Source organism: Alternaria incomplexa (genome assembly GCF_024043165.1).
Source record: "Alternaria incomplexa strain BMP 0042 chromosome Unknown scaffold_12, whole genome shotgun sequence".
Classification (NCBI taxonomy): Eukaryota; Fungi; Ascomycota; class Dothideomycetes; order Pleosporales; family Pleosporaceae; genus Alternaria; species Alternaria incomplexa.
Window position 1 is genome coordinate 411,100 of NW_026249861.1, and position 24,040 is coordinate 435,139.

The 24,040-nt window shown below is 52.3% G+C and overlaps 8 protein-coding genes across 8 annotated transcripts; 3 read left to right on the top strand and 5 right to left on the bottom strand.

Moving 5' to 3' along the window:
* Nucleotides 1–275: 275 nt before the first annotated feature.
* Nucleotides 276–2,899, bottom strand: J4E90_008024 (uncharacterized protein; the record flags this gene model as incomplete). Its single annotated transcript, XM_051437554.1, has 4 exons — nt 276–949; nt 1,005–1,649; nt 1,705–2,467; nt 2,516–2,899. 4 exons carry the CDS (start codon nt 2,897–2,899, stop codon nt 276–278), a joined length of 2,466 nt encoding a protein of 821 aa, XP_051288365.1.
* Nucleotides 2,900–5,849: 2,950 nt separating this feature from the next.
* J4E90_008025 (uncharacterized protein) lies at nt 5,850–7,153 on the top strand (the record flags this gene model as incomplete). Its single annotated transcript, XM_051437555.1, has 3 exons — nt 5,850–6,093; nt 6,147–6,623; nt 6,669–7,153. The coding sequence occupies 3 exons, from the start codon at nt 5,850–5,852 to the stop codon at nt 7,151–7,153; spliced, it is 1,206 nt and encodes a 401-aa protein (XP_051288366.1).
* An 836-nt stretch (nt 7,154–7,989) lies between these two features.
* J4E90_008026 (uncharacterized protein) lies at nt 7,990–9,484 on the top strand (the record flags this gene model as incomplete). Its single annotated transcript, XM_051437556.1, has 4 exons — nt 7,990–8,244; nt 8,308–8,431; nt 8,482–9,035; nt 9,092–9,484. The coding sequence occupies 4 exons, from the start codon at nt 7,990–7,992 to the stop codon at nt 9,482–9,484; spliced, it is 1,326 nt and encodes a 441-aa protein (XP_051288367.1).
* A 1,603-nt stretch (nt 9,485–11,087) lies between these two features.
* J4E90_008027 (uncharacterized protein) lies at nt 11,088–11,714 on the top strand (the record flags this gene model as incomplete). The annotated part of the gene is made up of 1 exon (XM_051437557.1): nt 11,088–11,714. One exon carries the CDS (start codon nt 11,088–11,090, stop codon nt 11,712–11,714), a length of 627 nt encoding a protein of 208 aa, XP_051288368.1.
* Nucleotides 11,715–14,369: 2,655 nt separating this feature from the next.
* On the bottom strand, nt 14,370–14,991 carry J4E90_008028 (uncharacterized protein; the record flags this gene model as incomplete). Its single annotated transcript, XM_051437558.1, has 2 exons — nt 14,370–14,830; nt 14,883–14,991. 2 exons carry the CDS (start codon nt 14,989–14,991, stop codon nt 14,370–14,372), a joined length of 570 nt encoding a protein of 189 aa, XP_051288369.1.
* A 1,447-nt stretch (nt 14,992–16,438) lies between these two features.
* Nucleotides 16,439–18,028, bottom strand: J4E90_008029 (uncharacterized protein; the record flags this gene model as incomplete). Its single annotated transcript, XM_051437559.1, has 1 exon — nt 16,439–18,028. One exon carries the CDS (start codon nt 18,026–18,028, stop codon nt 16,439–16,441), a length of 1,590 nt encoding a protein of 529 aa, XP_051288370.1.
* Nucleotides 18,029–18,411: 383 nt separating this feature from the next.
* On the bottom strand, nt 18,412–19,046 carry J4E90_008030 (uncharacterized protein; the record flags this gene model as incomplete). Its single annotated transcript, XM_051437560.1, has 2 exons — nt 18,412–18,987; nt 19,041–19,046. The coding sequence occupies 2 exons, from the start codon at nt 19,044–19,046 to the stop codon at nt 18,412–18,414; spliced, it is 582 nt and encodes a 193-aa protein (XP_051288371.1).
* A 1,365-nt stretch (nt 19,047–20,411) lies between these two features.
* Nucleotides 20,412–22,370, bottom strand: J4E90_008031 (uncharacterized protein; the record flags this gene model as incomplete). The annotated part of the gene is made up of 3 exons (XM_051437561.1): nt 20,412–21,738; nt 21,788–22,139; nt 22,193–22,370. 3 exons carry the CDS (start codon nt 22,368–22,370, stop codon nt 20,412–20,414), a joined length of 1,857 nt encoding a protein of 618 aa, XP_051288372.1.
* Between the last annotated feature and the right edge of the window lie 1,670 nt (nt 22,371–24,040).

Genomic DNA, 24,040 nt, shown 5'->3' on the forward strand with positions numbered 1-24,040 from the left:
TGACGCGTCCTCTGGGTGTTGTGTTCTGGCCTATCAGCGGGGTCAATGCCGTGGCGGCTGGGTCTCGTTGTGCTGTCGCAGGAGGCGTTTCAGAGTGGTTCACGTGATCGGAGGGTGTGCGGAGTGTGTCAGGTGTGTCGGATGTCTTGGCAGAAGGTTTGGGGGGTTGACATCACGAACAGGTATTGATGCGAGTATCTCCTGTAGTTCGCGACTGCCTATTACCACCTATGTTCTCAGGACACAGTGTTGGCGCCGCACCATGTTGCATCATCTTAAGCAAACTGTGCGCTCTCACCAACATCAACAACTTGGTGCCCAGGACTGGGCGGCACATCGCCTGACTCCCACACAGTCTGTTGCTCTCCAAGCCTGAAGACAATCTCGCCTCCCTCCGTCATGATACCACCCGCGTCTTCATGCTCGAACCAGTTCTTTCCCCATTCCTGTCCGTTGATACTCACTCCCTGAACATAGTACCCCTGCTTTCCGTCTCCATCGTCTAGACCCTCGGCCCTGATCCTCAGCGTCTTATCATGATTGACTGTAATGTTGATGTCGGAGAACCAAGGGCTTTCCAGGAGATATACAGGCGTGGTGACTATGGGGTACAACCCCAGCATCTGCCAAATGAGCCAGCAGTTTAGGGCTCCTGCGTCGCTGTTTCCGGGTATACCATTGGTGGTGTTGAAGTAGAAGTCATTGGCAAGCTGGCGGCTTCGCTCGACGCTCTTCCACTGCTTGTTAAGGTAGTTGTAGAGATAGGGTGTTTCAAAGTCGGGTTCGTTCGCGACGTTGTTGATGGTGGTGATACCAAGTCCGTTTACGCCGAGGTCTACGCCAGACGTGTTTGGTTGGAATACGTAGTCGAGACGGTCTTCAAAGTGCGAAGGGCCTCCCATTAGTGTGATGACGCGTGAAATGTCGTGAGGGACGACAAAAGAATACTCTAGGCTTCTGTTAGTGTGCAAGTAAAACAGGATTGGATGCGGGAAGAGACTCACCAAAAGCAGTGCCTTCGTAGCTCTCATCTTCCCAGTTACAGTCGCCACAATCAGTAATGTCGTAGGTCTTGTGGAAAGTGCCGTTCGCGTATCGCGGCATAACGAAACCGGAAAAGTTACGACTCGCAGACTCAGGATCCCAACTCATTTGCCAACCTGCGGACCGACGGAGGTAGAGGTCACGGTCGCCAGGCGCCTCACCAGCTGCGATCTGGCTGACAGCGAAATCGTTGAGTGAGTACTCTACCGTCTTTGACACTGCACGCGTGCTGCGATCAGCCGAGACGTAGCCGAGCTCTACCCAATCTTTCAGCGCACCGCGACCTTCCTTCAGCGACCCATACGGATCGACTGGGTTCTCGTCGAAGAATGGCAAGACATCGGCATCCTTCTTGACCGCTGCATAGCCCTCTGTCCAGTTGATCATACCCGTCAAGCCCTTGACGTAGGCATCTGCCAGGACGTTGTCGGCGTTCGATCCTCCCTGGACCAGACCGTTGTAATTGCCAGATCGACCATCTGGAAGGTAGCCTTCTTGCTTGAACATATCGATCAGAGAGCGGATCATAGACTCATAGTAGCTTGGCTGGATGAGGTGCCAGAGCGAGACCTGGTTTCGGAACAGATCCCACATAGTGTAAAAATCTTTTACACTAAGTCAGTATATGTCTCACATGTATTTCGTACAGCCAGAACTTACCATCCCAATATGGCTCATCCGATTCCCATAGCGGGTTCTCCCCCACACGCTCGCTGGGTATTAGATGCATGAAATACAAGCTGGAGTATAGCAACGCCAGCCTGGTCTTGTTTGCCGACTCCGAAGTGTCAACGCGGATCTTGGAAAAGACATCGCGGTTCCATTCGTCACGCGTCGCTTGCGCGGTATCCTCGATTGACCACGAAGAGAGCTCGGCGTTCTTGTACGAACATGCCTTGTCAACGGACATAAATGATATGCCGACTCGCGATTTGATCTCGGTGGCATTAGTCCAAGTAAATACTGCTCCGACGCGGTCGTTCATCGGCCCTGATCGGGCTGTTGATCCAGTATACGTAGGTCGAGGTGTTGTGCCATTATCAAATGACCGGAAGTGTCGACCGACAGGGAATGTGTTCTTCCCCTTGAAAGCACGTGCTTCATGAGGCGGACTGTCGAACTCGCCGCATACATATACAACGACAGGTGCTCCGATGTTCCACCCTCCTGCTATTGATGTATGTCCAGTGTATGTGCTGTTGTTTGGTTGAATCTCGATCTCGGCACCTGTGTAGAATTGAGAGTCCCATGAGCGTGTCAGATGGGGTAGGTAGTGCGACAGGTCAACCAGAACGTGCTTCTCGGACGAAGACGGATATGTGTAATGGTATAATCCTGCGTGTCGAGAGGCCGCCAGTTCGACCCTGACACCCGATTCAAGCTCGGTACGGAAGTAGCCAACTTGCGCGACGTCTTCGCCAATCTAGAGGCTTGTCAGAAGCTGTCTATGCGTCACACTTGATGACCCTACACGATCTTGCCAGTAAGTCCGATTGTCCAGCAGATTGACATCGCCATCGATGCTTGTCAACGGCATCTGGGACGGATATCCATATTTCGATCCTCCGCCTGTTCCTGACTGGTGCATCAAGCTGATGCCAGTCACATGGCCTTGAGGTGTATATCCGCCGTTGAGCGCACTCTGGTTGATAGGCTCTTCATACGTGTCGATACCCAGTTTAACCATGCCAAATGGTACCGCGCCGCCAACGAAGACATCGCCGCCGCCGTATGCGTAGCCTGGTATCGCGCCTTCAGTCCCGATGAATGGATTCACGAACTGCGAATAATCGACGTCTTGTGCTATTGCGCATGGCGCAAGTACCAGTAGAGACAACAACCTAGCTCCCAACATCTTGAAAACAGTTGATGTAGCTGGGTGCGTCGTAATTCCTTTTACCTCTTATGCGTCCCACCCGTTGGCGCACCACTTTCCAAGGTACCCCGCATGCGCGCATCGCTCCCCAAGCGGGCCTTGTCGGTTGTACACCCTGATTGAGCTCTAAGGTTACATCGTCAATGAATCCTTCGTTGATAAAGCAGTTGCAACGGGCTATGACGTTGACTCTCGGGTCCCTCTTCCCCGTCAGGTACGTGCCAAGATGCAGAGAGAATCACGTGGTCGGGCACGTGCGCATCTTCGGAATCATCTTCCGAGGGAAAGGACGAGTTTCTCATCAATTCTATCGAACTCCCAACTTCGCGCCTGGCGCTCGACAAAAGCGCATTCTCTTCCTTGATGAGACGCATACATTGAGCAATGCACCTCGATGGAATTTGCATGTTCCAGCCACCCCTTCAGGTAGACGATGATCACCTACTGGCCACACCTTCCACACCAGTCCCGACTGATTGAGCCAACTCCATCCAAACCTCAACGTTGTTTACATGACAGCACCGCATCGACATCAATGGTCAAAACACGTCGCCTGTCTGTTTGTTGAATCCTGAAGCCTATCTAGTTGGGCCCATCAGGCATGCGCGTCACTCTGTGTGAGTATCGGAGCTCCTCACATGTCTTCTTCTTTCGAGTTTGATCTACGAGATAAGATGTCGAACCTTATGCATGCGTGTAGGTCATCGCTGCGAAGGCCAAAACTCCGAGGCAAATGCATCGATCGAAGTCGTCTGGAAGTGCCGGCTCTCTAGTATTCTGGATGGTGGGCTCCAACGCATAAGTTTGGGCCCTAGCGCAGATGCCCTACACTACACAAAACATGAAGTTGACGTAGAGAGAATTTAGGAGGGGAGATGGTGTTGATTTAGTCGATGGCGAGTGTGAACCCGAACGAGCTAGGCTGGCCGATCTGCTCCGCAAACTTTGTCTCCGATTCCAGCTGCCTAGTTGCTGGTTGGCCTACAGAGAAAGGTTTAGATCCCGAAACTTAGACATGGAGAATACGCCACCCTCCATGAGAAATCGACGAACGCGGTCAGCGCATAGGGCGCATGCAAGTATCCTGAACTTTCATGCCTACGCCCGGCGGGTAATTCGAGCGCGCCACTCCCTTTGCAACCGCGACGACCTGGTCACGAATAGCTGCTTCTTAGCACACAGGTGACTCGTACGAATGTTCATTCAGGTCAACTGCGGCTGTGTGGACCGAAAACACAGCGCTGATAACAGAGTTTACAAAGGCTGCAAAGCGCTGCTGATGCACTACAGGTCACCATTAGTGTGCGGTCACATATTACATCGCGAAAATGAACCATTACATATCAACTCGTGGTGTAAGCTATCCGACACCTGTACTTCCGCTTCAGAGCGGTATCTGATTCGTCAGCAGTGTTCGTGACGACTAGAAGCGACGAACCAGAGGTGCTCGGTCGACATGTCCAGTAGTGAATCCACTTGCGGTAAGGCAAGCGACAGTTAGCTGTGCAAGGCCGTTCGCCTCGTCTTCGAACCTACACCAAAACCAACACCACCAGTCCAGATCACGATGCGTCCACTCTTGTATCGATTGGCTCACTGCTAACGATGAATGCGGGGTCTTGGGTAGCAACCATCGTGACGACAGGCACATTGCTGCCATTTGTGAAAGAGGTGCAGACACACGCGCAGCCTACTAGGTATGTCGAAGTGGCTGATCTGCCGTTAGCACCTCACTCACTAAACCACAAGCACTATCTCATGTGGGCGGGAACAGACACCCTATGAATAAACATTTTTTTTGAACAGTTGGCCGGCAACTTCGTCGCGCAATATTGCCACAGCATGTTGCTGCCATGCGACTACCTAGGTACGTCTGCAGTACCTGCGATATCCCTACGTCGCTGCATTGGGGGTGTTTGAAATACCTCCGCAGCCCCTGCCAACGTTTGCCCAGCGCATACTCATCAGACTAAGGTGCGATGTTGCTGGGTCCAACCTCCTCCCGTTGCCTTCGTGGTCATAGGTTTACCAGCATCCCCAAGATAAGTCCGAGCGCGGCATGTTCCAGATCGTCCAAAACCGCGGCTGTCGATTACGCACTCGGCATTCATTGAACTTTATCAGAATAAAGGGTGATGACCGAGCATCAGTCTATCCGCGCGCTGGCCCTAGTGCGACAATGGAAGCCGACCCACTCTTGCTAGAGAACAAGATTTGCGACTACAATCGAATGTACCCTGGCATCAATCTACACAAGTCCCGCTCATGACCTGAAAACCGCGATGGTATGACTGCCGGGACAGACGGGCCCGTTGTTAGCGCGCGTACCAAGCGGCGAAGTGGGAGGGGTCTCCGCTCTCGGGCCGTCGTTCACTCAAGCCAATGCGAAGTGCAAAAACCGCGATTGGCCACATACCTGGAAAATGACGAGGGTGCACGCCGACGTGATGCTTACCGGCTCTTGCTTCAGGCCCGAGTCAGACAAGCCTAAAGCACGTACCAGAAACGTTCACACCGAGACGAGGTTTGACCAGCGAATACCCACATCTTTGAGATGGTCTTGGACACATAGGCATAAAACTTCCAGTGAATTGCATACCTGACAAACACCATATCGCGATAGCTTCTGCGATCGAGCTCGGCAGGATCTTCGCCGGACCCTGGCATGCGGAAGAGTCTCAGGCACTAGCCTATTGTATAGTTTGTGCCTTACATTTCGACATCCGCGGAGCATCCTTACCTATAGATTGTACCCTCATCCCGGAGGAACACAGCCCTTTTTGGATGGAACTCCGTGGGACATTAATATACCTATACCGACTGGACGTTCCCATCGTATCCGACTCCTCGGTCCCCCGCGAGCGCGATCAAGATGTCTACCCAATTCGATAACTGGCGCAGTGACCCGAGTGAGTCGCACTCGATGTTGATGGCCGTCTCGACATGGTCACTTGGTGGAGTCTCTTTCGCCTTCCTGGTTGTTCGCTGTTGGATCCGTCGTTCCCAAAAGAAGTTCTGGTTTGACGACATTGTACTCATTATCAGCTGGGTAAGTGAGGCGAAAGGTCAAAGTGAATCATGGATCGCTGATACACCACAGTTTATGCTCCTTGGTCAACTCATCTTAAACCAACTCAGCATCAACCTCGGTTTTGGAAAGCATGCGCTCGACAGTAAGACTTCGCAAAGAAGACTTCATTCAACCTATCTCTGACCTTCTGGCTAGTTGACTTCAGCCACTTCGAACGTATCACGTACTATGGCGCATCCGCGCTCACCTTTTCTATCACGGGCATCATCCTTAGCAAGATCTCGTTCGGGCTCACCTTGCTTCGGTTGACTGACGGATGGCTTAAGGCCTACGTTTGGTTCGCTATCGCTACCCTTGCCTTATTCGCAATACCAGTTGCTGTCCTCCCCTGGGTACTGTGCAAGCCAATAACGAAGACCTTTGTTGATATCCTTCCCGGGACGTGTATCGACAAGGAGCCTTCCGTAATATACGGAAGATTCCAGGCCATATGGGCTGCCATTATGGATATTTCTCTGGCATTGTTGCCTTGGAAGGTCCTCTGGAATCTACAGATGCGCACCGCGGAGAAGATCGGAGTTGGTGTTGCCATGAGTCTGGGTATCTTAGCGGGAGTCACATCTATTCTCCGAGCCAGATACGTCGAACAGCTGCAGACCCAGGATCTTTCCTGTAAGCTATTGAAGCTCTATATCTGAAACGAGCTAACCAAAGCAGACCAAGCGTATAACTCCGTCATTTGGTCAACAGCAGACACTGCCATGACAGTCGTTGCCACGTCCATCCCGGTACTCCGTGTCTTCTTCAAGCAAGCGGTCAATACGGCCATCTCACATTACCACAACTCAACCAATCGAAGCAACAAATCGAAATCTACTGGAACTGGAAGCACTCCTTCCAACCCTTCCAACAACGCAAGCACACTTGCGAATCAAAGTGCACGACGATTGAACAAGAACACATCACGTACATTGGACAACACGAGCACAGATTCATTATTCAAAGACGACGACCTGGAGCGTGGCCCCAAGGAGGGTTACATTGAGTTGGACGATCTCATTGTTGACGAGAAGACTGGAAGGGTTTCGGCTGCAACACCCGAGTCATTGCCAGAGTCCATGTCACGGGCGCACCTACACGGTGACGATTGGCCCTTGGCAGACCACATCCAGACGCACATAGAAGACATACGGAGGTTGTGATGGAGCTTACGGGTAATTGATAATCACGAATAATGCCATAACGAAGATGTTTGCTCACCAATTCTCGGCCGCGAATTGGCATCGCCCTGAATCCATTCTCCATGACTACTATTGAGTCTAGTTAATTATCCTAGCCATCGCATTACTTTCTTCGAATATTTAGAACATGAGTAATGAGAGGCAACAGGACCCTGAAGACCGATTCTCGTCGGAGTCTTCTCATTCGCCTTTGCCCGGTTCCTGGCTCCGCTCCCTTCCGGCTAGCGGCATCTGATCTACAGGCCCGCCTCCACGCTGCGGCAGGTTTCCAGGTAGCGCCACTGCACGCCCACCACCATGACAAACGCCTAGCGTCCCCGGATCCCAAATCGCACTATGCGCGCATCAGGGGCCTTGTCGCCCTTGCGACCGATGGCATCGGAATCATCTACCGACCAATTGAAGATGACGTGATGAGCCGACCGACATTAGTCGATATCTTAGTCGAAGTCTCTAGCATGTCAGGCGCATATTCAAGGCTGCACCACCACACTCTTTTCCTAACTTCGGCCCTTCTGTCGGTCGTTCATTTGTAGAACAGAGTCATTGTTCTACGCTCGCGCAGAAGGTTTGCCATCTCATCAGCGACGTACATGATCTCAGCACGATGATCAGGCACACCACTCCTGAATTAAACTTCCGCTACGAAATTCGCCATGGTTGATTGGTGGCGTTCATGTCATTCGCCGTGAACACCTCAGACTGTTCGCATATAATAGACCTTCAACTGCCAAATTGCTTTTCACCCGTCACCGATACATACGCTCCTTAGTCTTTGTATAGTTCCAGTCGCAAGCATGAAGGCATCCATTCTATGCGCTACGCTCTTTTCATGGGCAGTACTTGCCTTCCCCGCCAACCTCCTCAACAACCTTCCTGCTGATCTCAGCGATGAGGGGCTCGCAGGGATCACAGAGCTGGCGGCAAAAATCACCAGAGCGGTTGAGGATATGCCGGCCAACTTGGCCAAGCGACAACTTGGTGCTAGCATCCTGCCACCTGGTTTCGATGCGGACGCTCAGCGCATAAGCACCACGGGTGAACACCGTTATGTAGGTGGACTCTTGGGATGGAAGACTTGTTCTTGCATCAATTTCTAACACGTCCACCTACAGATTGCACCTGGCAAGAATGACCTTCGCGGACCATGCCCAGGCCTGAACGTCATGGCAAACCATGGCTATCTCCCACGCAATGGAATCGCATCCGTCACGCAGTTGACTACCGCATCGAACGAAGGTACGCATGTTTTCATTGGGTCGTCAGCCAGATTGCTCACAGCGCCGTAGTTTTCGGTATGGGTCTCGAGCTCTCCGCTTTCCTGTCAGTCCTTGCTACGGTTATGGGCGGCGACATTGTCTCGTCTTCCATCGGTGGCCCGCCCAGCGGAGGTCTGCTTGGTGGACTCACCACGGGACTTGGTCTCGTCGGAAAGCCGCAGGGTATGAGCGGGACACACAACCGTTTCGAAGCCGACTGCTCTCCTACACGAGAGGATCTGTACAAGAACGGCAACCCCGTATCGCTGAACCTCCCTCAGTTCGAGGAACTAATGGCCATGCCTATTGGTCCCAACGGTTACGACCTCACTGTCATGCATCCTTTCCGTGGCTCAAGATACAACAACTCCGTCGCCACCAACGGACACTACTGGGCTGGGCCTCTGACCCACTACGCTATCAACACTGCGACCTACCTGTTCACCTTCCACTTCTTCTCCAACCACTCTGCAGAGTACCCATCAGGTTATCTCGACGGAGAAACCCTCAAGTCGTTTGAAGGCGTCACAGGACAGAAAGGCAGCTTCAAGTGGGCTCCTGGTCAGGAGAAGATTCCCGAGAACGTAAGTTTGCTCTGCATGCATCATTAGCGGTCGAAACTTACTGACACCTACCGCAGTGGTACCGCCGCGCCATCGGTGATGACTACGGGATCGCAGCCTTTACACTCGATGCCGTAGGCGCACTGCAAGCCCTTCCCTACATGGCCGTCGTCGGTGGCAACACTGGCGAGCCCAACACCTTCACCGGTGTCAACATCGCCGACCTTACCGGCGGTGTCTTCAACGCCGAGACTCTGCTCGAAGACAACAACCTCATGTGCTTCGCATTCCAGGCTGTCAACTCCGCCAGCCCGGATATCTTGAAGGGTCTCCTCGGCAATGTTCTGCTTGCTGTGCAGAAGTTGACCGATGCCCTGAATCCTATCCTTGCGAAGCTTGGCTGCCCTGACCTTGCCAAGTACGACAAGTCTTTGCTTGCCAAGTTCCCGGGTGCTGGTGCTGGAATTTAGTTGGTTGTGAGATGATGCCTGCTTCATGATACCAATACCTACTTCACTTCATATAGTGTATTAATACATACATAATGAATACCATCAAGACCTAATGAAGCGCAAAGCGAAGTTCCCTTTAATCTTGACTTCCGCGCCGAAACGTCTCACATGCGTTCCGTCTCTTGGCTTCATGATGTCTCTCCTTAAGAGAATGTCGCTGAGGAACGTAGTGAAGTATTCTAGGAGACAGAGATCATGAGCTGAATGTGTCGAAGAATAGAGAAGTCCAGATCCAAGAGAATCATGAAACTGGAGCCGGATCGTGGCTGAAACCGGCCGTCATTACACCGAACCCCTTCGCGGGCGTACATTCGCGTCGAGAAGACATGTCATCGAAGAAGCCGGAGCCTCTGTCCTTAGAACGATGCTCAGATGCTGAGGACGTGTGTTCGTGATGCGCGAACAAGGAAATGTGATGAGACGATCAGAGGTCTCATCGTGGCTCGAGCCAATCTCGGAAGCTCCTCCCAGCCCGTACACACTTCAATCACCATCAGTACGCACAGTCGAACCACCATATTCGAAATGTATGTCAATTAAGTCCTTTAATAAGCCCTAGATCGTGGCCTGGCTTTCAGGCCGCTGCAGCATCGCCCTGTCCTCTGATCCTCTCATCTTCGACAGCACGCGCCCTTGTCTCGAAGAGCCAATCTCATCGGAACAGCCTTTGAAAGAGCGTGAACAGCTTGACAACAAACGGCTTATCATACGTCTTGCTCCTATCGGCAGCGTTGCGAAAGCCGACCGGTTCTTGCCATGCTGTTCACGAAGCCGTGCAGATGATATCTTACTCGAACGGCCACCTCATACAAGGAAAACCCTGAACAGGTCTGCGGACTATATTAAGACAAAGACTTGCAAAGTAGGTAGCCTAACGTCAACGTAGGCTCTAGAGTGTTTAGTCTTTTCCTAGGTTGGCGTGCGGCCTTTCGAGCGTGCCCTTCCTTCCGGACAGCATGGAACCCGAGCAATAGCAGATCAGAGAGAATTACCACGAGAATAGACATCCAATTCGGTCAGGATGCGCTTCGATTCCGTCCAAGACATCGCATCGTATGTTTTGCGCACTTGGCGAACGAAAACCCGCGACAAATTAGCGATGCGTACCTTTCGCTCAAAAGCCTTTGCACCCATGCTCATGCTAATTCGGGATACGCACTTCGCAACTCGATCATTCATTTGAGCTCAATGTTTGCAGTATGCGTTGAGGCCTGATGCTTCCAAGGCGCCGAGTCGGCTGTTGGTGTTGGCCAAGGTGCGCGAAACCCAGCACGCGTTACAAAGGTGCCTCAAATATCGGTAACAACGACTTCCAGCCAACACCAAGCCTTGGTGCTAAGGCATCCACGTACGCTGTATCACCACATTCAGAGAGTATATAACCAGATGGAACCCGCACCAAGGGGAGCTCGGTAGGAATAATTCGCTGTTGACCGGTCCTTTCTCATATACACTCATTCATCCCTTCGCTTCTTTCTCTTCTCTTCCACACGTTCTTTTGACAAGACATTTACCACACACCTTTTTACAATACACGTTTTTTGCAACTTATTACACCATAATGTATACCGCTGCATTCGTCACCATTGCAAGCCTGGCGCTGGGCGCAACCGCTGCGCCAGTCGCAGCATCACCTCTCGACATCGGCAATGGTCACATGCAGCTACAGATCAACATCGACCTGACCGGTAAAGACGCTGTCGCAGCCAACGCTATCGATGCTCAGCAACTGTTCGCTTTCTCCTCAACGCACTTCGTTCATGCTGTCCCGGAGGAGGTCGTCAACGGCACCGAACCAACCGGTGGTCTCGCCGGCGCATCCGGCACCTTCAACTTCGGCATCAACAGCGCTTCCAACATGATCTGCTACAACATCACGCTGCACAACTTCCAAGGCGAATTCGACTCCCCCGCGACTACGGCGACGCATATCCACGAGGCCGCGCGCGGTGCTAGTGGACCACCCAGAATCTCATTCCCAAACCCGGAGTTGGTAGAGGGAAGCGAGACGATCCGAAACAGCGCGGGGTGTATCAAGGGCCCGTTTACGACTGGTGTTATGGTTGAAGGAAAGGATTCGGGCGAGGGCTTCCATGTTAGCATAATCGAAGCCAACCCGGCGGCTTTCATGGCGGACACTCATTCCAGCTTGGCGCTACCTGGTGCAGTGAGAGGTCAGATGGCATGATCTAGTCGTGGATCTTATTTCACATAATGATTGTAATGCAGACTCTTTACATGTTATAATGAAACCTACAGAATGGCAAGGCCCAACTCTTTAAATCATCTATCGTCCGCAGCAATCATGTCTCTCTCGCAGCAGTTTCTGACTCGTCTTCTTTCACATGAATTATGGGAACAACCCTGATACGCATACCCCTGTACTTTCTCGTGAACCAACTTTTGGGGGTTGCCTTGTTCCATTCCGTTATCGAACTTGCAGTGCGCCCCCGTTCCAGTATTGCAGAACTAGAAAGGGCATAGAAGAAGTGATTCAGCGTGATGCCTTCAGGCTCAAGGATTTTGATGACTTTGGGTTCTTGCTGGTCCAGTTGACCACCGTGAAGCATATAGCTGACGTGTAGTTCGATCTCTTTGAGTGGAGGCCACGTTATAAACATCTGTCGCCAAGACGCTTCCGGATTGGGCAATCCATTCCGACGGTTGATGGTGCTAAGGAGGCGCCAGCACGTGATGTAGGGGAGTTTGGGGTTGTTGAAAGCAGTAATGGAGCTAGGCTCTGGTAATCCGAAGAAGCGACTCAGAAGAGGGTGTGCGATACAGTCAGCGAGTACTTCCAATCTGGTGGAACGGCTGTTACCATGATCCAACCATTTCTTTGCTAGGAAGGCATCCCTTGGGCTTGATTCGATCTGCTTTCCCATAGATTGCCTGTACCGGAATAGTGTCTTAGAGGTATTTTGATTGTCCCTGATCAGTTCGCACCAACGCTTTGAGACGCGCTCGCAGCGCAAGAGATCTTCGACGGGTAGCATGGAGAGGGTCCATTCGAGGATCTCGACATTTTCGTGAAAGAGTTCCATGATGAAGGCGGTTATCCGATGTGGAGGACTATTCGTGCGCCACACGGCAGAACTTATGCTTCCAACAATGATTGCTGCAAGCGCTGCCTGGAAGCGACATGAACCTGCCAGCAGTATTATATTCCGGTTAGCTAGTCTGCCTTTTCCAGCACGGCAACCCTTTCCTCCGCTCTCCGCTCGAGAGCCGCTCGTCTTTTCAGATACCAAATCTGTACAGCATATCCCACGACTAATGCCAAACCTAACGCAAGCATGGGAACAAGCAGCCAACGCACGGTTTTCTGAAGATTATAACAGTCAGAATCCAGTCTACCAAACTCGCTTTCTTGAGCTCTATACTTACAGTCTCCACACACGCCAGCCTCCTTGCTGCATCATCCGTTTTCCTGACGACGGGTAGCATAATGCATGTCGCTAGCTCACGCGTGCATGTAAATTCGTTGTTGTATTTCGTTAACACCGTTGGTATCTGGCAACGCTTGGATGATTGGTAATGCAGAATCGACGACCATATCGCGGATGTAAGTGTACTGGCGAACGATATAACTGCGAGTACCACAGTTGTGATGTACACGGTGTTGCCTCGGAAGGGATGTTGCGAGTTCTGGACAAGTTGTAAGCCCTGATCAAGATGCAGCAATCACGAAGAATAGTACCTGTGTATCTTCTTCTATTACAGCTCTGGGCTTCGCTCGCATGATCCATATACTCAGTACACTTACCACGACGCCAAACACCGCTCTCGCAACGGCTAGTCTATCATACGTTTCGTTGTAGTCCACAGCGATCCACTGCTGAGTCGTCTGCTGCTCGTCATACGTTCCATCTGTTCCTCTCCAGATGTACCAAGCGTCAGCGGGGAAGTATTGAACCAAAAGCCATTTCGCGTGACCAGTGAGACCGAGGGTGCCAATAGATGCGATCAAGAGTAGGATGGAGCTTATGAAGAGTATGCGATGAGATAGGCTGGAAGAAGGCATCTTGATCTCTTGGCAGTGAATGTTGAAGTAGGCGGAAGCAGGCGCGCGCGATGAAGAAGAGAAAGCAAAGTCGAAGCAAGAGAAATAGAGTCAACAGTCTCGAAGAAATGAAGTCCGTAGAAACACCTCGTATTGATTGCTAGCATCACCGACTACCCACAGTCTCAAAGACCTGCGTTCGGCCAGACCTCGGTAGAGACGTACGTCCGTGGCTGTACCCTATCATACTGTGAGATATACGTCGATGAAAACCATTGCAGGAAATGAAGGACTACGGCCCCCTATCATGTAGCGCATGTATGGAAAGAATCACAGCAACTGGACAAAATCCGATTCATGTCAGCTGTATGCGCAGCATATACATTTGTCGGTGTTGATGTGGTGAGCAGCCTGGCCTATGGTGCGGCTAAATTGGCGGAGCACGTCAGCAGCGCTTTGATTTGCGGGGACCAGATCGAGGCCTACATAAGCGCAGCAGCACTGCCACTTCGGGGCGCTGACTCGGGGTCAGTAGTGCCAGTATTAGTCGCAGTGCGCAGATGCTGCCTTGCTGACTGTCGAACATAGACTCAAAGTAAGGAGTGCATGCTTCGTGTGACCGGTAGGTGCGCTGGCATTCATTTCCATGGGGCGACTTCGTCTCGAGACATTGGCTGAACGTCTTACCCCTATGGTCTTGGGTCGTGAACTAGCAGCGGTACGTGAGCCAACCAGACGATGCATTACTGCCGACGCAGTCGCATATACAGCGTAATACTACACCGCTGCCCCGTTGGCCACTTTTGTGGCCTTTTCTGCGCTTCCTCCTGCTTTCCTTCCTCATCGACGGCCCTCTACTTCGTGAACCAAGACGCCACCCAATTCGGCGGTGCCATGCTGCCCATCAAGTTCGCCTCCATTTATGGTGTGTCCGTATTTTGTCGCCGCGTGCGTATAAGCTTGCGCCTCAGGGTATCCGTTCCTGGTCATTTCTGGCGTGCCATACGGATCCATAGAATCACCATCGCTCGATGGGACTGGAGTACCCGCGGAGTGGCGCTTGGAGCGCTTGAGGATGTATAAGATGGCGACACCAGCGAATGCGATGACCGCAAGCCCTCCGACGACGCTTCCAGCGATCACGGATGTGTTGTTTAAACGACTGCTACCGCCAGGGGGTTGATCCTGCTCGCCGGCCGGGCTCGAAGTTGGGGACGGGGTAGGTGCCGAGATGGACGGGTTGCTATTCGATGCAGGTATACTGGAGGCTGCCTGTTGGGACGCGACTGACGTTGAGTCCACTACAACACATTAGTAATAAGTCAAATATAGCATTTGCGCAATGTCACGTACCATTGGCCGGAAGCGCTTGGTACAGTGTCGTCGACATCAACGCATGGCTGCCTGTCCAATCGCAGTAGATACGCGTGTACCCGTCGGATGCGCCAAAAGTGGTGAACATGATGTCCGAGTAGCAAAGCCCATAATCTCCATCGCTGTTCAGCTGGTCAACATGGTCGAGTCTACGCGCAAGACATGCAGCTCAGCTCACCAGGTACTAGTTACGCCTCCAGACCCATACACCGTTGTATGTGAGCAGCTTGTCCATGCGTCACAACCTGTCTTCGGTAAAGGGGAGGTCGTGGTGATTCCATCAACCTCGAAAGCGGATGACGCTTTGCACGATTGATACAGGCTGCCTGTTGTAAAAAGGTAGCCGTCGGACTGAGGGAAAGTCTTGATCGACCCTATTGCCAGGTCAGATAAGCGCATCTCGAGATCGAGCGCGCATGCCAGTGTACTTACAGACCGGGTTATCGTCTTGCGTGCCGATGAGCTCATATCCCATAACCACGATGCCATTTGCAGGGCCTTGCCTTGGGAGCATTGCAGGAGCTGTGGGTGCAGGCATTGGGGCATGTATCAGTGCCGCAGCAGCGACATTGATAGAGACCATTCGCAAGAGGAAAGAAAACATGGCGATAGATAGCGAGGGTCGTATGGCACGGAGCACCCAGCACAGCACTGCTCAAGTCGGTGGAGGAAGAGCGACAGAGACGCTCTCAAGGTCCGCGACCTCGTCGCAAAGTGGGTTTTGTCTTTTGGACCCCAACCATCGTGTCATTTTAAGTACGACCGACTATCACGACATCCTGGTCATGTTCGACGGCTGTGAGTGGGTGCATGAGGCACAGGAACACAATTGAGGTTTAGGGGATATGCGGGGCGTAGCCTTCGAGCACGGGCAGCGTTGGGCCGGGGGTTTGAGAGGCGGATAAAGTGCGACTTAGTCCAACCGTGGCATGGTTGGCGCCCGCCAAGCAGGCGTTCCGTCGTGGCTGGGCTGGGAGCCTCCTAAACCCGGATCCTGCATGCAGCGATCTGGAATTCGTTGCAATAGAGATCTCAATGCGCGGGCAAAACTTGCCGGTCGGTATAGGGCTGCCGGCAGTTGTCCCTCAGTGAAATTGCGCAGCGATGCCTTGCGACACTTGGACGTCTCAATGTCGAGCTGATGCAGGTAAAGCCCGTGTCCCTGAGCTCATCCTTCGGCCCCAAATTGCTGTGGATGCTGGAATATTTTTCAGTCTGCTGGCTACGCGCCAGCCGAGGCGTACACTGCAAGAAGCCTTCGACGACACATGAACCCTTGCTCGCACGCTTCTCCAATTATATCGAGTTGGTACTACACCTGGACGTAGCGCAGCGGTGCGTCCGTTTGTAGGTTAGACAGACACAGTCAAAATACATTTGCTGGGACTCGTCTTGTTAGCGCATGAACACGAGATACAGAGAACGCCTCTGGATGCATCCTGTGGAATTTGGGCAAACGGGAATCTTCTTCGTATGTATGTATAGCATAGCCAAAACGCCAGGTCCGATATAATACTGGCGCGCAAGATGGGTCCTCAAAAGCAAAACCAGGTGCCAATTCTCTTGCTCCTTCCTTTCCATCCCTTATCAACCGGCTCCATATCTTCTTTGGTATAGACATCGGTCTCAAGATCCATTTCGCTCGCTTTCCTAAACTTGGTCTTCTTCAGAAGTTTCCAGCCGACAATCATCAATAGGAAGATAGGAAGTTCCAGGTAGAAGCTAACGAAATCCACGGCGGCAAACTTGGGGCTGAATGACGACCATCCCTGCACTAGCACAATAAAGATGTTTAGGAAGACGCAGATGTAAGGGCCCCAAGGGTACATCCAGTTTCGGAAGGGTAGCAGGTGTTCTTTTCCTTGGGCTTTGAGACCTGCGCGGAAACGCAGCGAAGAGATGCCGATGCATATCCAACTCAGTTGGTTCGAGACGCCCACGATGTTCTGCAGCCATGTCCATAGCTGACCCGATCCGACAAAAGAAAGGGAGAATAGGACAATGGACACCAAGCTAGTCGTCAACACTGCGATCCACGGAACTTGGTATCGCGTCAACTTCGTGAAGACTTTGGGCGCATGTCCGTTCGCTCCGAGTGTGTAGAGCAAGCGCGAGCCGGCGTAGAGGGCATGGTTGCCTGCCGATATGACACTGGTGAGGACCACTGCGTTGACGAACGATCCAGCCGCTTTCGAACCGGCCATTTGGAATGCGATGGTGAAAGGCGATGTACGCGATGACTTCGTGGAGAGACCGGGATAATCGTACGGTATGTTGAATCCAATCATGATAGCCGTGAGGATGTAAAAGAGCAAGATGCGCCAAAAGACGTTCTTCACGACCTTTGGAAGCACGCGTGCTGGATCGCGCGTCTCTCCGGCTGTAATTGCGATGGACTCAGTTCCACCGTAGGCGAACGATGCAGTCACGAAAACGGATGCAAAGCCTCCAATGCCACCGACAAACGGCGCATCTCCAGCGGTCCAGAATTTGCCTCCAATATATCCATGGTCGGTATTGGCACCAGCATTGACTGCGATGCTCAGGATGATGAAGATGACGATGGTCACCACCTTCAAAAGACTCAACCAATATTCCAGCTCGCCATAGGCCTTGACGTTGATGATGTTCGCCAACACGATCAACACCCATACGGCTATGCCAACAGCATACCATGGGACGCTATCGCTCCAGTATTGTATCAGCAACTGCAAAGCGACAAGATCGGCCGCCGTGCTGACAGCATCGTTGAACCAGTAATTCCATGTCAAGGCAAAACCAAATGCATCGTCCACATAGCGACCGGCGAATGTGCAGAAGGAGCCTGCGACGGGGACGAAGGCAGCCATTTCGCCAAGAGATAGCATAGTGCAGAAGACGATGAAGCCGACGATCGAGTAGCAGATGAGTAGCGAAGCTGGTCCGCCAGTTGCGAGAGCTTTGCCAGTTCCGAGAAAGAGTCCAGTTCCGATCGTGCCTCCGATGGCTATCATTTGCACCTGCCTGGCACTGAGAGATCGTCGGAGGCGGTCTTCATTGACGAGGTGGGAAGGTATCCGGTCCAGGGATTCAGGCGATGCCGCCGCGACATCATGAGGATCTTTCTCAGGGTCGGTGGTCGTCATGTTTGGAGCGAGGCCTACCGCGGTGATGCGATGCGATGTAAGTGCTGAAGCTCAGAGCTGGCGCATGGAAGCTTTTCATGGCGAAGCTTAGGTACTTCTCGACTGAGCACGAGCGCGATACCCATAATTCGCAGGCGAGTCAGCGATCATTACACTTCTGGCGCATTTCGCACAGCTTGCCACGGAGCACGTCATTTTGCTCGTAGCGGATTGGTGGTGCGGGGGAAACCAGAGGGTCGGAAACATTTTCACTCGAAGTTTGCATTGGGCTACGCCACATACGGTTAGTGCCCTGCCCCGCTCGGAAAGCTTTCAGCGACGCGAAGAGGCTTGTTCTTCCTATGTCCATTTGCTCCCGTACGTCTTCAAGGTGTTTTCCAAGGTCATTCTTCATATCCCACCTTCCAGATCTCAAGTGCGACGACTTTGCCTTCGAAAACCATCGAGCCTGCATTGATCTCTACACCACGCAGTGCATCGCTGAAAGCAAGACTCAGGGCTCCAGCGGTAATCTTCACGCCATCCTGCTCCGCCAGTATCTCTAATGTATTTTCTGGATCATTCGTTCCCTTCTGGAAGACACGATGTACAGGGGAAACTCCAAAAATCGAGTACTTCTCCCTAGGTCTAATGAACCGAACCCAAGGAGGATCTAAGTTGTTAATTTGACGTTCTCCAAGCGCGCCTGTGTACACGCAAATCGTGGTCGATTGATGCGCAGCTTCCGATATATCTTCCTTGGCTTGCACGATTAGTAGGTGATCCGGCGCTCGTAAGATCGTCGCGATTTTGGTGATGAGCCGCATGTCGGCCTGGAAATCAGTGCTGCCAGGTTGCAATTGCACATCAATGGCTTGAATGTTTGGCGCCAGGCTATGTTCGTCAGACATGATTAGGAACAGTTGCGCGAGCTGCTCTACAGCGATGATTTTGGTTGTCGCAACCTCGTTGTAGACGCCCTATCGTGGATCAGTTTCCCTTGTGTATCCACTTGCAGGCTAGGTCCACCTACTGTCATGGCCAGTGAGTATGGCAGCCCGTGCCAAAAACCATGGCTGATGCGGAAGCTCTGCTCGATGAATGCCTCTAGTACCGAAAGCAAATTGGGCTAGGATTTGGTGAGCGCTTGTACAAATTCGGGATGGTAGGAATTGCCTTACGACTGAGGACAGAACAGTGTCACGAAACGCTGGCCAATCGACGGACGCCATATCTCCCGAACTTCGTCTAAAGCCCTTGATGATGCATCCAACGACGGCCTGGTTTAGCGGCCGTCCAGCAGTCCCGAACAGTCTGTTGAACAAGGAAACAATGAGATCGAACAAGTTCTCCAAGTCGTGTACTGACACAGACCCTTCCAAGTTTCTCGAGTACGAACTGGGAAGTCGAGAGGCAGCTGGCACAACGTCTTTACGCATGAAGCCGTATTTGGGAGACCACCGCTGGCGAATTTTCTCACCCAGCCTGAACAGAACATCGATGAGGTCCTCGTCGTCATCCTCCGAACGGAGACCAGGATTTCGGAATGTGCGCGAGTTACCAGTAGCCATGCTCCGAAACAATATTCGCACGTCATCTACTGGGCCTCTTTCTCTGGTGACTGGCTCACCGCCCTGCCACCTGGAAACTTCGTGCGAGAGAACGCGATGATTGTTTTTAGACAGCATATAAATGCCGCGAAGGAAGGTGCCGCTTGTCATACGTTTGTCTTCATCGACGGGGAACGGGAATGATCCGTAATGTACCAATATCCGGTAAAGCAGTGGTCCGGCCCTCTTGATTTCGTGGGGCACATCGGGATTCCGTTGGACCAGGTAGCGAACGAAGGTATCAACCGTCCAATCTGCTTTAGTGAGCAAGCGACCCTGTTGTGAGCGGACTACCTTACATGGAGGCCCGCCTTCGTAATCGCATGTTGATTTTGCTTCAAAAAGTTTGCGCAGCCCGTTCAAGACGTTTTCTGAATGGATATACAGTTCGTCCAATAACAGGCCCAGCACCTGGCCTAATGACTTGCATCAGTACTTTGTTCAAAGTGATGCTAGTGTTCATCACCTTGCCCTGTAAACACGTACAAGGGATCAACCGGTGGGCCGATGGTGCTTGAGGACAGCCCCATGGTAAGACTACGGACACGTAAAAAGGGGACGGAATTATTTAGGGATATCTTCGACTATGGAATGATGTGAGTAGCAGTGTCGAGGCAACGCATGCAGAGCAATGCGGCTGTGGCGCGCTCCAGGCATCCATCTGCCGCCCCCAGCCAGGCGTCCAGCGGCCAGGCGCGACGCACCGGCCAGTCCTGAAGACCGTCAGATGCGCGCACCATCCCTGTTCTATGGCAAGCATCGCGACATCGGATTTCTCTTAAAAAGAACTTTGATCAAACTCCTTTGATGATATCCGCAGCCTTCTCTGCGACAGCATACATCGTTGCCTGCAGGTGCGCCGCCGGTATCAACGGCAAGATCGACGCGTCCACCACCCTCAATCCTTCCACGCCATATACTCTCAACTGCGGGTCCACACATCCACCCAACTCTTCTGGCATCAGCGCACATGCGCCGCTCGAATGCGCATACGTCGGATTCAAAGCAGTCGCCTTGATGCTCGCGTCAAAAATCTCATCGTCGGTCTGAAACTGCGCGCCCGGCACGGCTTCGACGGGCGCATAGCGCTGCAGCGGGGGTGCGGTGGTCCAATGCTTCCTGTTCCAGCGCACGAGCTCACCAAGCACTAATTTATCGACTGGGTTCTGGAATGCGTTCCGGACGACGATCGGATTTGCTGATGGATGCGTGGTGTTGAGGGTCAACATACCACGCGAGAGAGGTTTCTGTACTGCAGTAGCTGCCCGACCCCAGGGTTGGATCGGGTATTCACCCGTGGCCGCGTCGTCGGAAAGGTAGTGTTCGATGAGAATCTTGCGCTGTGCAATGAAGCCCTTCAGCAAGGTATCGATCTTCGAATAGCGTTGTGGTAGATAGGTAGTGGCATTTTGCTCAGAGATGAGAGCGGTTATGTTGGCGTACTTGTCCGAGAAATCCTTGAATGCAAGAAAGAGTACAGCATTGCCTCGTCCAAAGGTCCATGGACCCGTACGATTAGCTTCGTACAGATCGGCAGCTGTGGCGTTGAAGACTGGGTCGGGTTTTGTGACGAGCATGTCGGGATTAGGGATGGACTGATTGGAGAGGTTGAACTGCATGTACAAGGCTTGGTGATCCTGGAAGTTCGAACCAACTGCCGGAAGGTCTTTCTTCACAGCGATTCCGGCAGCGGATAGGTCATCCTTTGGACCGATGCCTGACAGCATGAGCAGATGCGGTGTAAAGACGCTCCCGGCTGCAAGTATGACTTCTTTCTTTGCGAAGACAGATGCGGTTAAGGATCCGGTGTTCGATGTATACTTGACACCACTTGCCGCGAGCGTAGTACCGTTTTTGAAAAGAATCTCGTCCACGTGTGTATTGGTCATAAGATGCAAGTTGCTTCGTGATTGAACTGGGTCGTAGTAGGCTCTGCGAGCATGGCTTCGCTGCTTGGTGGAATTATCGATGGAGTTTGGCGTCCAGAACGTGCCAATCGGTCTAATGAGACCTTCCGGTGAGTGCGGTATGTCGGTCCTGGTCACAAAAGAGGCCATGATGTCGACGTAATCCTCGTACTGGTAGTTCGGTATCGATACTTTGACTGGACCGTCACCATACCTATGTACAGATTAGCTATCACCCAGCTAAACCCTGTATGAGCACATACGCATTGGCATCAAATGTCATATTGAAGTGCTGGCGAACTGCTTCCGAGGGGCCATCAAAATGAGTAGACTTCTTGAAGTACTTCGCGAGGCCTTCATAGCCCCATCCCGGATTCCCTAACTGCTCCCATGCATCGTAGTCTGCATCGGAACCTCTATCCCATTGCATTCCGTTGACCACTGAGCCACCACCAACAACATTACCTACATGCACCATCCAGGTCTTGTTCTGCATGAAAGGCTCTGGCGCAGACGTAATGGGGTAATAGTTCTCAGCGTTGATGTTGGCAAAGTAAGGCACGCTTGTCGTGGGTCTGTTGTCGATGACGCCATTCTCAATGACCAGAACTGAGACTTGACGCTGTTAGTCAGGTGAATCATTCTGCTGAGAGGCGCGTGGTGCTTACCGTCTGCATCTTCAGTCAAGCGATTGGCAACGACGAGCCCGCTCAGCCCCCCGCCCACTACAATGTAATCGTAAGTTCCTGGCTCCGAGGATGTCTGCCGAGCGCTCACTACCGCCGCTGCGGCTGTTGAAAGAAAGCCGATGAGACCGACGAGCGAGCTGAACTTGAGCAACGGCATCGTCGTGATTCGTCAGGCTCAGCGACGGTGGAGTCGATACTGAATCAACTCTTACCGGGGCATCGAGACAATTAAATGCTCAGCAGTACCATGATTTAGCCAGGGTGACGGTTAGAGCTCTCAACATCATTGAACCCGGTCTGCACGTGACAAGCGGTGTGTTGCATCCGAGTCGTTCTGGACCGACAAGTTTCCAGTATCAACAAATGCATTCGCATGGTATTCATCCCGGTGTCGACCTCCATTTGATGTTGTAATGCTGATCGTGCATCCCTCCGATGCGTGTTTCCAGAGGAACCCCACTTTGGCGCCTGCCGAGCAAATCACGAAGAGTTAACGTGTGGGGCGCCAAGCGGCGGCGGCGGCGCGTCTTCCTCCGCGAGAACCAGCCTTCCGAGGTCGCATGCGCCTCACCCAAAACACTATCTTCCGGCAGATGTCTTCCTTGCCTTGATGCAGCTCCATCGATGCCACCTCTAGCAGTCGTATGGCGAAAGTTAAGAGAAGAACGCAATCATCAGCCGCCGGGTGTAATGTAGAAATCGAACTCTTTTCCCAACGCACACGTCCTCGGACTCACGCAGGTGCCAACACAGCGATTGACATCGGTACCTGCCATGCATATGCGGGCTATGCGTGTCTTGGTATCGACATGGCCTACCCACAAGTAACGGTAAAAATATCCGAGATGTCTGCTCCCCTGGAGTGCCTGGCCCGGCAAATGTCCTGTGGCCACTGAGAAACAGTCGACAAACACCATACGCGCCAAGAAAAGGCGAACAAATTGGCCGGGGCGAAGGCTTACGTATGATAGAGATTACTGCTATCATATCAAGAGGTACTGTGCCTCAATGAACCAGTACTCAGCATGCGACGGATAAATCGCTGACAAGGTTTACATAGGAAGAACAGTTGGGGCATGCATGCTTCTAGGCAGAGAAAGACACATGTCCGTAATCTTGAACTCTTGACAATGATTCTCTTGTTTCGTTATGTGGCTGAAGTTGGCTTTCATTTTCCATTCTTCGATCTCACTGCTGTGCATCGGGTGCCAGATAGGCCACCAAGATGGAAGGCGCCGAGAACCTACCTACGACGCACCTCGAACTCATTGTTGTCTCGATCTGCATGGTTATGTTTAGCACCGTTTTCGCTGGTTGGCGAATAACGATCAGGTTCAAAGCATCTCCGTGGATGCGAGCGAGCGACTGGTTGATGATTCTCGGAGCAGTAAGTGAGCAAAAAGCCTAGGTCGAAGTTCATGCGTAGCTAACCAACTCGTACAGGCGATGAACAACTCCGCTATGGCCGTTTCCATCGTTTCCGCCTTTCACGGTGCGGGCCGTCTTTTGAGCGATCCGTTTTGGCAGCCGAATACACTGGAGAAGATGGTCTACCAGAACCGTCTCGTCTTTGCGAGCCAGCTCCTCAATGTTTATGCTATGTGGATTGTGAAGCTTTCCATTTGCACATACCTCCTGGCACTCAATTTCTCAAAGGGATACCGTTGGGTCATATGGGTGAGTGCACTACGACTATATTTGACATGACCCAAGCGCTGACATCAATCGGCTCCGACAGGCGACGATCGTTTTCGTCACTATCTTCAATTTCCTACTACCCGTGATACAGCACTTTGGTCTTTGTCGTCCTCTCGCGTCGAGATGGGA